Source organism: Talpa europaea (assembly GCF_964194135.1).
Source record: "Talpa europaea genome assembly, chromosome: 3".
Classification (NCBI taxonomy): Eukaryota; Metazoa; Chordata; class Mammalia; order Eulipotyphla; family Talpidae; genus Talpa; species Talpa europaea.
The window spans coordinates 117,943,439-117,955,888 of NC_140069.1; the positions used below are offsets into that span (position 1 = coordinate 117,943,439).

General features: G+C 44.0%; 1 protein-coding gene across 5 annotated transcripts in view; it reads right to left on the reverse strand.

Annotated features, from left to right (window-relative positions):
• The window catches only part of ATXN7L1 (ataxin 7 like 1), a gene marked incomplete at both ends in the record, with an annotated part of 232,355 nt that overhangs the window by 20,837 nt on the left and 199,068 nt on the right, over window positions 1–12,450 (reverse strand). For all 5 annotated transcript variants that reach the window (XM_084230418.1, XM_084230420.1, XM_084230419.1 and 2 more), the window contains 2 exons: window positions 9,212–9,468; window positions 10,334–10,416. In XM_084230418.1, the coding sequence (XP_084086544.1) occupies window positions 9,212–9,468; window positions 10,334–10,416 (340 nt within the window). The remainder of the gene's footprint in view (window positions 1–9,211; window positions 9,469–10,333; window positions 10,417–12,450) is intronic.

Here is a 12,450-nt window from a genome sequence, read left to right on the forward strand (position 1 = left end):
ACAGATCAAACTCGTGCTGCAGTGGCTTTGTATAGCTTCATAGTACTGTGACCCAACCCCTTGTGCCAACAGGGAGGCCCCAAAGCACAGTTATTTGAAAACATAGCCTCAAAGGCTGAAATGACCCAAATGTCCACTAATAGAGGAGTGGATAAACAAAATACGGTACATCCATACAATGAAATATTAGTTAAATCTTAAAAAGGAATGTGCTTCTGATACATACTTCAAAATGGATGAACCTTGAAGGCAATTTGCTAAGTGAAATAAGTCAGACACAAAGGACAAAAGCTGTATGACTTTACTTATAGGAGTTACCTAGAGAGTCACATTCAGGGACAGAAAGTAGAATATAGTGGTTACTAGGAACTGGGGCACGAGAATCGGGGAGTTTGTGTTTTATAGGTGCAGTTTCAGTACAAGATGATGAAATAAGTTCTGAGGGTTACACAACAATGTAAATTTTTGTGTTATGTTTATTTTATCACAATTAAAAAAATCCCAAAATATAAAAGCAAAGTCACAAGTAGTTTTTCAGTCATTATAAGAACTCTGTTGGTATGACAATTATTGACAATCACCTTCCCTACTTATAAAATCAGAGATGTCATTCAGTTTGCATATTAAAAGTCCATAGTCCAGAGAACATACCTCCCAGGTACATTCCCAGATACCTACTCTCCTGTATCTAGAGGAGCAAAGACACTATTGCTTGCTTATAGCTGAAGATCCAAATACTAGCACAATTTAGAAAATGCTGAAACATATAAAGAAAGAAAACAGCATCCATAATGTAATCCTGCCACTCAAGTGCTCAAGATCAAGTGGTATTAGCATCTTGATTTATATCCTTCCAGACTTCTTTACTGTGTATGCACAAGCACCTGCATTTTTACATAAGAACTGGATTACAGGGTGCATACTATTTTCAGACATCGTTTTTTTTTTTAATCTTTTTTTTTTTTTTAAAGATTTATTTATTTATTTATACAAGCACTGGATACAGTCAGAAGCACGAGAGGGTGAGAGGATTCACCAGAGCCAGAGCGGAAAATAGAACAGGCAGACTGATGAAGTACACTGCTGAGGGGAGCAGTGAGTGGCAGGAGAGGTCTACACGCCATGTGGGACCCTCACCGGCGGCCGGGGATCGAACTGGTGCTGCAGAGGCTGCAGGCAGCTTCTCAGCCCAGCGCTCAACCACTGCGCCACCAGGGGAGGCCCCTTTTTTTTTTTTTTTTTAATCTAGTGATGTTATAGAAATATTTCCATGTAGAGAACGATATTGCCACTTTTAAAATCCCACAGTACGGCTATATCACTATTTTCTTAACTAGTCTATTGATGGACATTTAATTTGCTTCCATACTTCCTAATAGGTTCTTTTTGAAGTTTTCCCCACCATAATAGAAACCCCCTGTCCTGCAGGAGATAAAAGTGAACTAGTTAAGTGTGATAACAGTGTAATGGTTACACAGGAAACTATTTTTCTTTTTAAAGATGCTTTCGGAAATCTTCGGAGGTAAAATACATGCTATCTGTAATTAGCTTCAAGTCATCATCAAAAAATATAGATGAAGTAAATATAAAATACAAAATATTAATATGACCACTGTCATTGTTCAAACTAGGCATGCAAGTGTTCATTAGGGTCTTCTCTCTACTTTTCTGGAATGGGAAAATTTCCTAACAAAAAGTAAAAAAAGAGAAAGAGCCAGTAGTACAGGCTTATGTGAAAGTGGCTGAACTTCTTGATAAATGGGGAGATGTGTCAAAAACACTTACCTCCTCTCCCTCCCAAAAACCCTACTGAAATTGTAGTAAAGGTATAAAGAAGACATCAGCCTCAAAGAGATAGCAGAGATATGGTGACAGCAATGGCAATGACTTCCCAGCCTCCATTTAACCCCTAAAGCAACCATGGGAACCTCATGTCTGAAAGTTAAAGATCACTTTGGAAAAGGGCAAGAGAAATAAAAGGAAATATAATTTTTGGGGTGGGGAGACTTTTGTAAAGATTTTGCTCATGTTTAAAAAAAGCACAAGGAAAATGTAGTCTCCATCTACATCTGGACCTTGTTTTATCTGGGTGTGTCTGGCACTACTGCTATAGACTTTTGAGATGAAGTCAAAAGATAGATGAGGGTGAAATGAAAGAAGGGTGGGGAAAGAAAGCCAATTCTGAATCTTTGTGGAAACTGCACCCCTTCACTTCTGGACTTCTTGTCCCATGTGATAAGAAGCTTTTTGCTTATTTAAGTGTTTAGGGTCTAGATTGTCTGTCCAAAGCATCCTAACTGACATAAGTATGCATAAGAGACTTTAACATATTTTCAGAAAACAGTGTATGGCTAGAGGTGTTCACTGATGGGGAGAGAGGAGAAGTTATCACAGCACCTCTGAGAAGCAGGACTCCTGGAGTTCCATAGAACTGCAAAAAGTCATGGGTGAGGTGAGGGCTAAATATTGCAGGATGGTTGAAAGTTTTGACAAGACCTCGGCTCACCTTTACTTCTTTACACAGCCAGGTGGATCAACAATATCCCTCCAGTCAACTCTCAAATAAGAAAGGTTTATTCTCTAGGGATATACTGAACTGAAGAGACTCAAGGCATATGGAGACCAGGTGTGGCAGGGAGCGAGAATGAGGCACAGGGCTAGAAACATGGTTATCACTCGTCAGATTCTTAGTCAGTGCTCCCAGGCACATCACCAGGCAGGTTCTTCCCTGAAGAACTGAATGAGAAATCCACAGAAAGGCCTCCAGGTTTTGCTTATGAGAATCCTCCAACCAGTGATTGGCGACCTGTTGATCATTTGGTCAATAATCCCACATATAGACTTCCAATCAGCCTGTTAGAGCCTTTCTTCTAAATACGAATGGTATGGAACACCAAACATTCTTTAACATGAAACTGACCAAACAAATAGCAAAAGGACGAACATATACATGAAACAAACCTGGAAGAAACAAAGGTAAAGAAGGAAAGAGGACAAACTCAAAAACCTATCTTTTGAAGATACTAGAATGCTATTACCTTGGCAAACTGATAGTATCTTGTAAGCTATTGTGAGAAGCAATCAGATAAAAAGATCTCACACATTTTAAAAAGCATATAATAAGTTGATTATTTTAATATGCAGTTTTGAAGGTAAACTGTTTTGGAAAGTGAAAGAGATTAGCAGAGAAAATAGGAGAAAAGAAGTAGTAAGAGGGAAAGATCAGAGCAAAAGGTCCTACATGTAACTAGAGGAGGTCAAGAAAGGGAGAAAAAAAGACAATGGTGGAGAGAAAATGATCTAAGATATAACATACAACAAGATCTCAGGTGTTTCCAGATTGAAAGGATCTACTGAGCAGCCAGTACAATAAAGGAAAAATGAACTGCATCAAGAGTGATCCCTGTGAAATTTTAGAGCCCCAGGCCTCAGAGATGAAAACTAGCTATGTGCAAAGATATGGGAATCAGCATGATACTAAACTTCTCAATCAAAACCTTTGATCTTAGGAGCCAATGGAAAAATGTCTCCAAAATTCTGTGGTGAAATGATTTTCTTTTTTTGAAGATTTATTTATTTATGCACACAAGAACTGGGGTACAGGCCAGAGGTGTGGGGGGTGAGAGGATTCACCAGAGACAGAGTAGGGAGCAGAACAGGCAGAAGTACACTGCTGAGGGGAGCAGCAGGCAAGTCAGGAGAGGTCTGCCGTGCCATGTGGGTTTCTCCCTGGCTGGCTGGGGATCGAACTGGTGTTGCAGAGGCTGCGAATAGCTTCATAGGTTGTATCTTAACCCCTTGTGCCACCAGGGAGACCCTGGAGAAATGATTTTCAACCTGGTTATTTAATCAGTTAGATGATTAACAGTGAGGGTATATTATAATTAAAACATTTTCAGATGTTTAAGTATTCTAAAAATTGACCACCATGGGCCTCCCTGCTGGCGCAGGGGTTAAAGCCTTAATGCTATCAAGCTATCGCCAGCCACTGCAGCATGAGTTCGATCTCTGGCCAGCGAGCTGACCCACATGGCACAGCAGACCTCCCCTGTTTCGCCCACTGCTCCCCTCAGCAGTGTATTTCAGTAGATCCACCTGTTCTGCCCCCCCAACTCTGTCTCTGGTGAATCTTCTCACCCCCTGCACCTCTGGCTTAAATCCCAGTTCTTGTACACATAAATAAATAAAATAAATCTTTAAAAAAATTAAAATTGACTTCCTAATCACCTTTCCATAGGAAGCCAACTGAGGCAATACTTTATCAAAATAAAGGCACAAACCAAGAGACAGGAAGGCAATGGAATCCAGGAAACAGGGGCTCTAGTACAGACAGGGAAAAGAGAGTTCCAGGATGGCTGGGACTACTGTTTTTATTTTCTAAGTCTTTTAGTACTATTTGATTTTTGAACTATGTACCTATATTATTTTGATTTTAAAAATGGAGTTTAATGGGGAAAAATGGTTGAAACACTCAGTAGGAAATTCCAGTTGTGAAAAAAGGAAGAGAGGAGATTAAAGGGGCGAGAATCCTGGAGAGTAAAGCTGAGCATGGAGACTGTGCCCCAGAGCAGAATCGGCTGACAGCAAAGACAGGAACATGAAAGGCTGGCGGCGTGTGCACGAGCGTGCAGACACAGAGCAGGAGTGCAGGGTCTTTTCCTTTGTAGGCTGCTTTCACTCAGGATGTGTGCACCCTCCTGGTGATGCAGGTGTGTGGGTGCTTTCAAGACATTCCAGCTCTGACTGTTATACTCGAGGGTGGAACCTGGAGGGAGTCTGCTGGAATATAGTCTGTGTTCTCAGAAAGCACAAGGGTTGGCAAGCAGTGGAGGGACATGGGGCAACTTGTCACGAGAGAGTGTTGAAGAAGTCACTGTAAAACTGCTACCCACTCTTTCCCCTTCACTCTACATCACCTCTCCATTCTCACCCACCACTGGTCTCCTGACTGGATGTGATGATGTGCCAGTCCAGTCCTACACATGGGACTCAGTTCCCATGCCGCCTCTCTGAGGATGCACGAGCATCGTCTGTCTGAGTGCTCTGAGGAACACGGCGGAAGGCAGCTGACCTTAACTGAGTCTCTGCTATGTGCTAGGCATGTCACGTACATTTTATCCAAGTTACCAGCTGCCTTAGGTGATTGCCACTATTATCGACATTTTTGAGATGAGGATTGGTTGCAAAGCTAATAAAAGGTAGAAATGAGACTTGACCCTGTTTGATTTCAAAGCAACCCTCCTTTGCTTTGAAGTATCCATATTGAGAAGTGGATGTAGAAGAAGCATAGAGAGAGACAAAAGCCAAGGAGAGAAATGGCTTGCAGTCTGGCAGTTAACTATATCCTAACAAGTCATGAATTGAAGTTGCTTTTCATGTTTCTAGTATCTTCTGCTTTTTTCCCAACTTTGCTTGTCAGTCTACAGAGTCACTGGATTTTGCCATTTTATACTTCAAAAAATTATTAATTTTTTTAAGCTTTAGATGAGATGTGTGGATATCTCCAAGATAGGGAAATGTGCCCAAATTTTTTCTGTACTGGCTGCCACAGCCTACCTGTCCCCTCTTCCCCCATGGGCCAGAACCTGACTTGTGAGAGACCAGGTCAACCCTCTGCATGTCCCCCCTTTCCAACAGTCTAGATGGCTTTGGCTGGGCTGGTGGTCATCCATAGCCCTTGGGCTCCTGGTGAGTAATAGGTTTCCTTAGAATATATTAGAGTTGGGGGCAAAGAAACAGATGGGTATGTTGTGTAAGGGCCCCCAGTTTGGGGGATAAAAGTCTGGGGACAAATGGAAATCAGGTAGCACCGAGACCTTCAACACCTCACATTGCTTTCCTACTGAATAACACTACCTTTTTTATTTTTTTTTAAAAGATTTATTTATTTATTTATACAAGCACTGGGTACAGTCAGAAGCACGGGAAGGTGAGAGAACTCACCAGAGCCAGAGCGGGGGACAGAACAGGCAGACTGACGAAATATACTGCTGAGGGGAGCAATGGGCACGGCAGGAGAGGTCTGTCACGCCATGTGGGACCCTCGCCGGTGGCCGGGGATCGAACCTGTGCTGAGAGGCTGTGGGCAGCCTCGCAGCCCAGCACTCAACCACTGCACCACCAGGGAAGGCCCCCACTACCTTTTAATAACAGCTAATATCAACTGAGTGACTACTAGCACTTGGTCCTTTATCTCACTTAATTCTTTGCAGCTCCATTTTAGAGATGGGCAATTTGAGGCTACAGAGGCTAGGAAATAAGACTAAGCTTGTCTAATCAGTAAGCATAGAGTTGAGACTTGTACTCCCAATCCTGTTAAAACCCTTATTATCAAACTTTAACTTTTCCGATTCTAGACCCAACGACCTTTTTAGGCATTCCTGAATGTGATAAGAATGGGTTGCAGCTAAAGAACATGAAAACTGAAATACTTTCAAGGTTACCAAAAAGTTATGTAAGAAACAAATTCACACAGGTTAGAATTTCCTACAAAGGAACTCACAATTGGAAGGGATCGTGATAATTCTATTCATGTGTGACTATTTCCCCAATTATAGGTAATTAGTGTGATTAAAATATCTCATATATATTGTTAATGAGTAAAATAAATGTTTTAAGTTTTACATGAGGACACACTAAACTCTGCTCATGCTTTTTCATGTCCCACTAACTTTGGAACAGAATCACCTTGAGTTTTTGGGTGTCCCTATCAAACTTGAAGCATCCTCATGCCTTTCTGGTGTCACAGGGGTTAAAGTCTCAGCACCATCAAACTATTGCCAGCCACTGTACCATCAGTTTGATCCCTAGCCAGGGAGCTAACCCACATGGCACAACAGACCTCTCCTATCTCACCCACTACTCCCCTTAGCAGTGTATTTCAGTACATCCGCCTGTGCTGCTAACCACTCTGTTTCTGGTGAATCCTCTCATCCCCCACCCCTCTGCCCTAACCCTAGTTCCTGTATGCATAAATGAAAATAAATCTTCAAAAAAAAGCATCCTCAAAAGCATCCTCTATTACCAACGTTTGTAATGTGTTCCTTTGCCAATCCCTTTCCTTTCCAGACACATTCCTTTTTGCTAATTAATCCAACTCTCCCTATTTCTTCTGCCTTCCTAAAAGAATATAAACAGCTCATATTTTTTCTATTGACAAACATTCCCTGAAAATTGAACCCAAAAGGAATGGAAAAGGAGAAACTCTGAAGTCTCCACTGACTCTTTTATTTTTTTAATAAAATAAAAGTTTCTCTGTTAAGGCAGGTACCACTGCTTGGGTAAGAAGTGCCTCCATTAGTCAGAATCACTGGAGCAAAGTAGAATAGTTTTCAAGTTCTCAAATTGGGTACATATGTGACAAGAGAAGGACTGAGCTAATTTCAGGTGCAGCCAGGTCTGCTTATATACCGGGTACCATGTAAGGCTTTGTGGGGATGAAAATGTCACAAAGAAGTCTGAAAGCCACTGTACAGAAGGTCCTTGAATAACATCATTGCATTTCATTATAACATTGGTGCTGTTTCATTATATATCATTGATGGGCAAAACCCAATTCCAGCAGGTGTTGAACAAAGCAAGTTATTCAAAGACCCCTTTTGTTACATACTATTTCACTTAAAGTCAGTTTTGAAGAGCCTATCCACAACATTAAGTGAGGACTTACTGTAGACAGAATTGAAGTCCTTCCCAGAAGTTTGGGACAGAATTGTCGCCTCAATTCTAAAGCTGGGTTAATAGTCTTCATTAGGCATTACAATGAGAAGTCATTACAAAATGATCTTGCAAAATGAGGGACAGCAAAGGAAGTGGTGTGTAAATGGTGACAACAGAACCATGGTTGTGATACTGGATTGTTTGGGTAGGAATTCCATCTGACTCTGTTCCCCAGAAAGCTGAGGCTGCTCATCCTACCAAGGGTTGCTGGCTGGCTAACTGGGTCAGGTTTGCACCAAAATAAGGCCTAAAGGGAGAATCTGGTAGATCATAACAGCTGTCATCAAACATATGCTTTTCCTTTAAAAATCAGCTCCTCCCCCCCTTTTCTTAAAGATTTATTTATTTAAGAGCTGGGGTACAGGCCAGAGATTGGGGGGGGAGCTAAGAGGGGGATTCACCAGAAACAGAGTGGAACAGAACAGGCTGACTGACGAAATACACTGCTGAGAGGCGCAGCAGGCCAGACAGGAGAGGTTGCTCCCTGGCCGGCCGGGGATAGAACTTGTGCTGCAGAGGCTGCAGGATTGCCTCATAGTGCGGTGCTTAACCTATTGCGCCACCAGGAAGGCCCCTCCTCCCCCTTTTTTATAACTATGGGTTTTTTTTTGTTTTTTTGTTTTTTTTTTTTTTGGTGGGACCCTCGCCGGCAGCCGGGGAATGAACGGGTGCTGCAGAGGCTGCGGGCAGCCTCGCAGCGCTCAACCGCTGAGCCACCAGGGGAGGCCCATAACTATGTTCTTTTAATGTCTACTTACTGGCTGGAAATTACCCCTCAAGACTCACACTGAATGCATTAAAAATGACCAGTAATACCACTATCTGGATTTCTCATATTGTATTATTGTTCCCTTCTTACAAAGTCATGGATATTTGAATAATATCTTCTAAACACCAAATTCCTGAAAAGCAGGATTTAGTTTCTTTCGTCTCTGTAATTCTGTTCGGGAGTAGCTAACATAGCACCCTGCTTACAGAGCAAGCACTTGACGGAATATTTCTGCAGAAGGGAGCCCTGTCCTATTACCTTGAAATGGGTCTATCGCTCAGTGAGGCACTCTGCTGCCCATCAAAACAAATGTGAGGGGATTTTAAATCACTCTCGTTCAAATGGGTTTCAGTTCTGTTTTCTGTTCTTTCCTTTCTGCCTGGGACCAGCAAATAAGACCCCACATAGGTGGCTTGTCTCTCGTGGTGTAGAGAGAATCATAAGGACAAATGGCCTCTGTATGTCAATTTCCCCTTCATCCTGATCATAAGAGTACTGTGGAAAAATTCCTAAAATACTGTGGCAAATGGGTTTCTCAGGCGTGCTGACTTCCCATCCTCGCGGGTCTTACCCACTCTCTGCTCTAGGAATCTGCAACTAATCTAACGTAGGGCAAGGTAGGACTATTGCCACTTCCACTTAACACGTGATCAGCCACACTCGACCCAGCCAGGCAGTGTCACCTGATCAAGGACTCAGCGCTCCTCTTGCCAAGGTGGGACTTACCTCGGAAGCACAGAGTTAGGCGGCCGGGATTTTGCAGGGGAGGCAACTTTAGGTTCTGGCCCAGAGCTCCCAGAAGATCCTGGCAGAGACTCCTGCACCGGCCCAGGTGGGTTTGGAAGCACTTCCCTTGTTGAAGTCAAGAGATGCTCTTTATCTTTCACTTCTTTTTCCCGGGACTTGGCTTTGTGTTCCGCCAGAAGGAGGTCAAATTGCTTTTTCCGGCCTGGGACTGCCCTCCGATGGCTTAGTGAGTGTGTCTAAGGAGAAGAGAGATGAAAAGCACAGCCTCTTTGATCAGCACATAAACCTGCTTCCCCAGGCCCTCCATTTCAGAAAGAGCAATTCATGAGAATTTAGAGGTGCTTGAAAAGTCAACTTCAAGGCAACAGCTCCTGTTCTGTGGCTGGGAAGAGGCAGAGACCACACAAACGCAACCATGCCCTAGACTCCTGATGTTAAGAAGCCAAAGCTTCTTCCATAAAAATGGCATAAGATGACCAGCTTCAGCGCAGAACCCACGAAAAACTCTCTGAGGAAAGGCAACCGTGCGGGAGTGCTAGAGTTAATCCAGGTGCAAGGAGGAGGCTCGATTTGGCCCCGACACACAGAGCCACCAAGCAGAGGGCCACGCCGGGAGCCCAAGAAGCACTAGCAGTTCAGTATGCCATATGGGGCTCCGGGATATCCAAGGGCGCCGCCTGGGGTCAGGTGTCCCCCTGGCCACCCCGGTGTGGCTGGATCAGGGGCGCGGCAGAGCGTCCTCCCTCCAGGGCTGCCTTTCAGGGCGCCGCCGCCGCTGCTGCTGCCGCTGCTGCTGCTCCTGCATACATTAAAACGTAGCAGGGTTTAGAACCGCCTGTGAGTGCCTATAAATACAATTTACTGTCTGGCCTCACAAGTAACAGGGGAAGCCTATTTTTTTTTTTTTTCCTTCTTAAAAAGCCAGCCAGCTTGAGGCAGGCACTCTGCTACCATGGAAGAGAAGAAAGCATTTCCCTTACAAAGAACAGCTGGGGGTCATGTCGAGGTTCCACACCCTGCCGTGTGCAGAGAGTGGCATGCAAACATTTCGACAAAGGCCCCAGCGAGAGCAGGAAGTATTTTTTATGGAAAGAGAAATACCTTGCAGGTGAGGGATCTTGTGCAAGGTTTCTTTGTCTCGGGATCCAATACTCCACAGTGTTTATTTGGGTCAAATTCTCTCTCTGGTTTAAGAAACAAACAAAAAATATAAGAAAAAAGGAGACTAAATAGGATTTGGCATTAAGACTACATTAAAAAATGCACATTTGCACCAACAAGTGAGACATTGTCAGGCAATCTGTCTTTTTGTTTTTTGTTTTTCCTTTTTAACCAGCTGCTAAAATGCTTCAGGAACCCTTCTGGGGGGAAATGGCGCTCCCTCTGAACCCAGAGTCTCCAAGTCCAGCTTCAGCAGGGATGCAGAATGCAGCACAAGGCACAGGGAACAGGGTGGGGGCAGGCAGAGGAGAGGGCTCTCACACTTGACTTCACTTGAGCTGGGTCCTGGAGACTTGGCACTTTGGGCAGAGCTGGCTGTAGACTTTGGAGAGCCCCTCTGCGGGGCCAAGTTGCTTTTTCCTGGGTGGCTCCAAGTATCCATCAACCCACTTTCCTGCCCTGACTACCTGCTGGTTTTAGTCTTGGAAGTGGGAGATTCTTCCTCAACATGGCACAATAACCTGCCTCTCAGGCTATGCAAAGTCCTTAGCACAGGGTTTCCACATAGTCTCGCTGACCAGAAAAAACATTTACCTGACTCAGGAACACTTTGGCAGGGTTGTAGGTAAGGGCAGGGACAAGTCTGGGGTAGGTGCCTTCTGTGGGTGTGAACCTGAAGGTGGTGGGGTATGGCTTGCCATTCTCACGGCTCGCTGTCCCCAGCACGCGGCCTGGTGCTCCAAGTGGGAATGACATATCGGGGTGAAGGACAGTTGCAGGCCAGGCTTTCCCAGCTCCTCTCTTCTGACTGGACTACTGATGACAGGTATTGACATTACTTCTAAGGAACCTGTTCTTTTTATGCCCATTTGGATACTTTACCCCTTTCTGAATTACAGAAATGCTCTCCTTCCCTGGGAAACGAGGGGGCAAGGATCCTCTAGGCTTTAAAATTCTACCTCTCCGATGGTATGTGTTGCTTCTGGAAGGCACCTGTGACCTGCACAGCAGGAATGACACAGCTATCTGGGCAAGCAAGGTGACCGGCAGCAGTGAGTGTGTGGAGTATATATAAATTTCGTGGTGTGTCCGTAAGAGCCTTGAATAACTGCAAACTAAAAAGAGGTTGCCTAACCTGAAAAACTGCCTAAATGTGTTGGGAGTAAACTGAGCACAATAAATGAACGTGTTCTATCCTTAAAAGAAGATTTGGGGTGGTGGTTGTAGCGGAGGTAATGATGCTGGTGCAATAAAACCATTCTTATATCCAAACCAGATACCCTGGTTGGCTATCAAAATGCTTTTTTGCTTTTTTGCTTTCACTGCTTTTTTGCTTCTGTTGTCCTTTTTTTTTTTTTAAGCTTCACCTTTCAGAATAGAAAACTGCTATGCCTGGAGAGGCCCATCTCTTACAAGTCCTGTCTGCCCACCTGGGCACTAGGCTGCAGGCTTCCTGGCATGGAGTTCTTTCCCTTGGGTCTATGAGAGTCAGACCTGTGTCCAGACCCACAGCAGCATTCATGCTGGCCTGGAACTGAGCAGGTTGTTTGGCTGGGGGTGGGAGCTGACTGCCAAATGTGAAAGCAACGAAAACAAGCAAAAGACGCCATGAGACAAAACAACCAACAAAGTGCAGTAACAACAAATAGCTCAAAAATCCCCCAAAGACTTCAGACTGGGGTGGGGCTGGAAGCTCCGGTCACACTTCTGCCACAGGGAATCCACAGCCTCTGGACACCGTGTCCAGCTAGACCCACTGGTTTCCAGGGACCATGCCACTCACTTCTGCAGAGGGCAACTGAATTTGTCATTCCGTCAGGAGTTGGGGGTGCCTGTCTACACAGTGAGGCCCCCTGATATTCAAAGAGTGTGCCAGGCTCTATCTTTCTTTTTTGATAGTACACAGAGAGATTTTCAGGGTACAATACCTGTGTTATTTGAATGTTTTGGGTCTTAGGTACTTGAAATAATCCCTTAAAAGCTACAGATGTAGGATAGAATAACCAAAATGCAGAAAAACATGAAGTAGAAAATAAAAAATTACCCACAATTCTTGG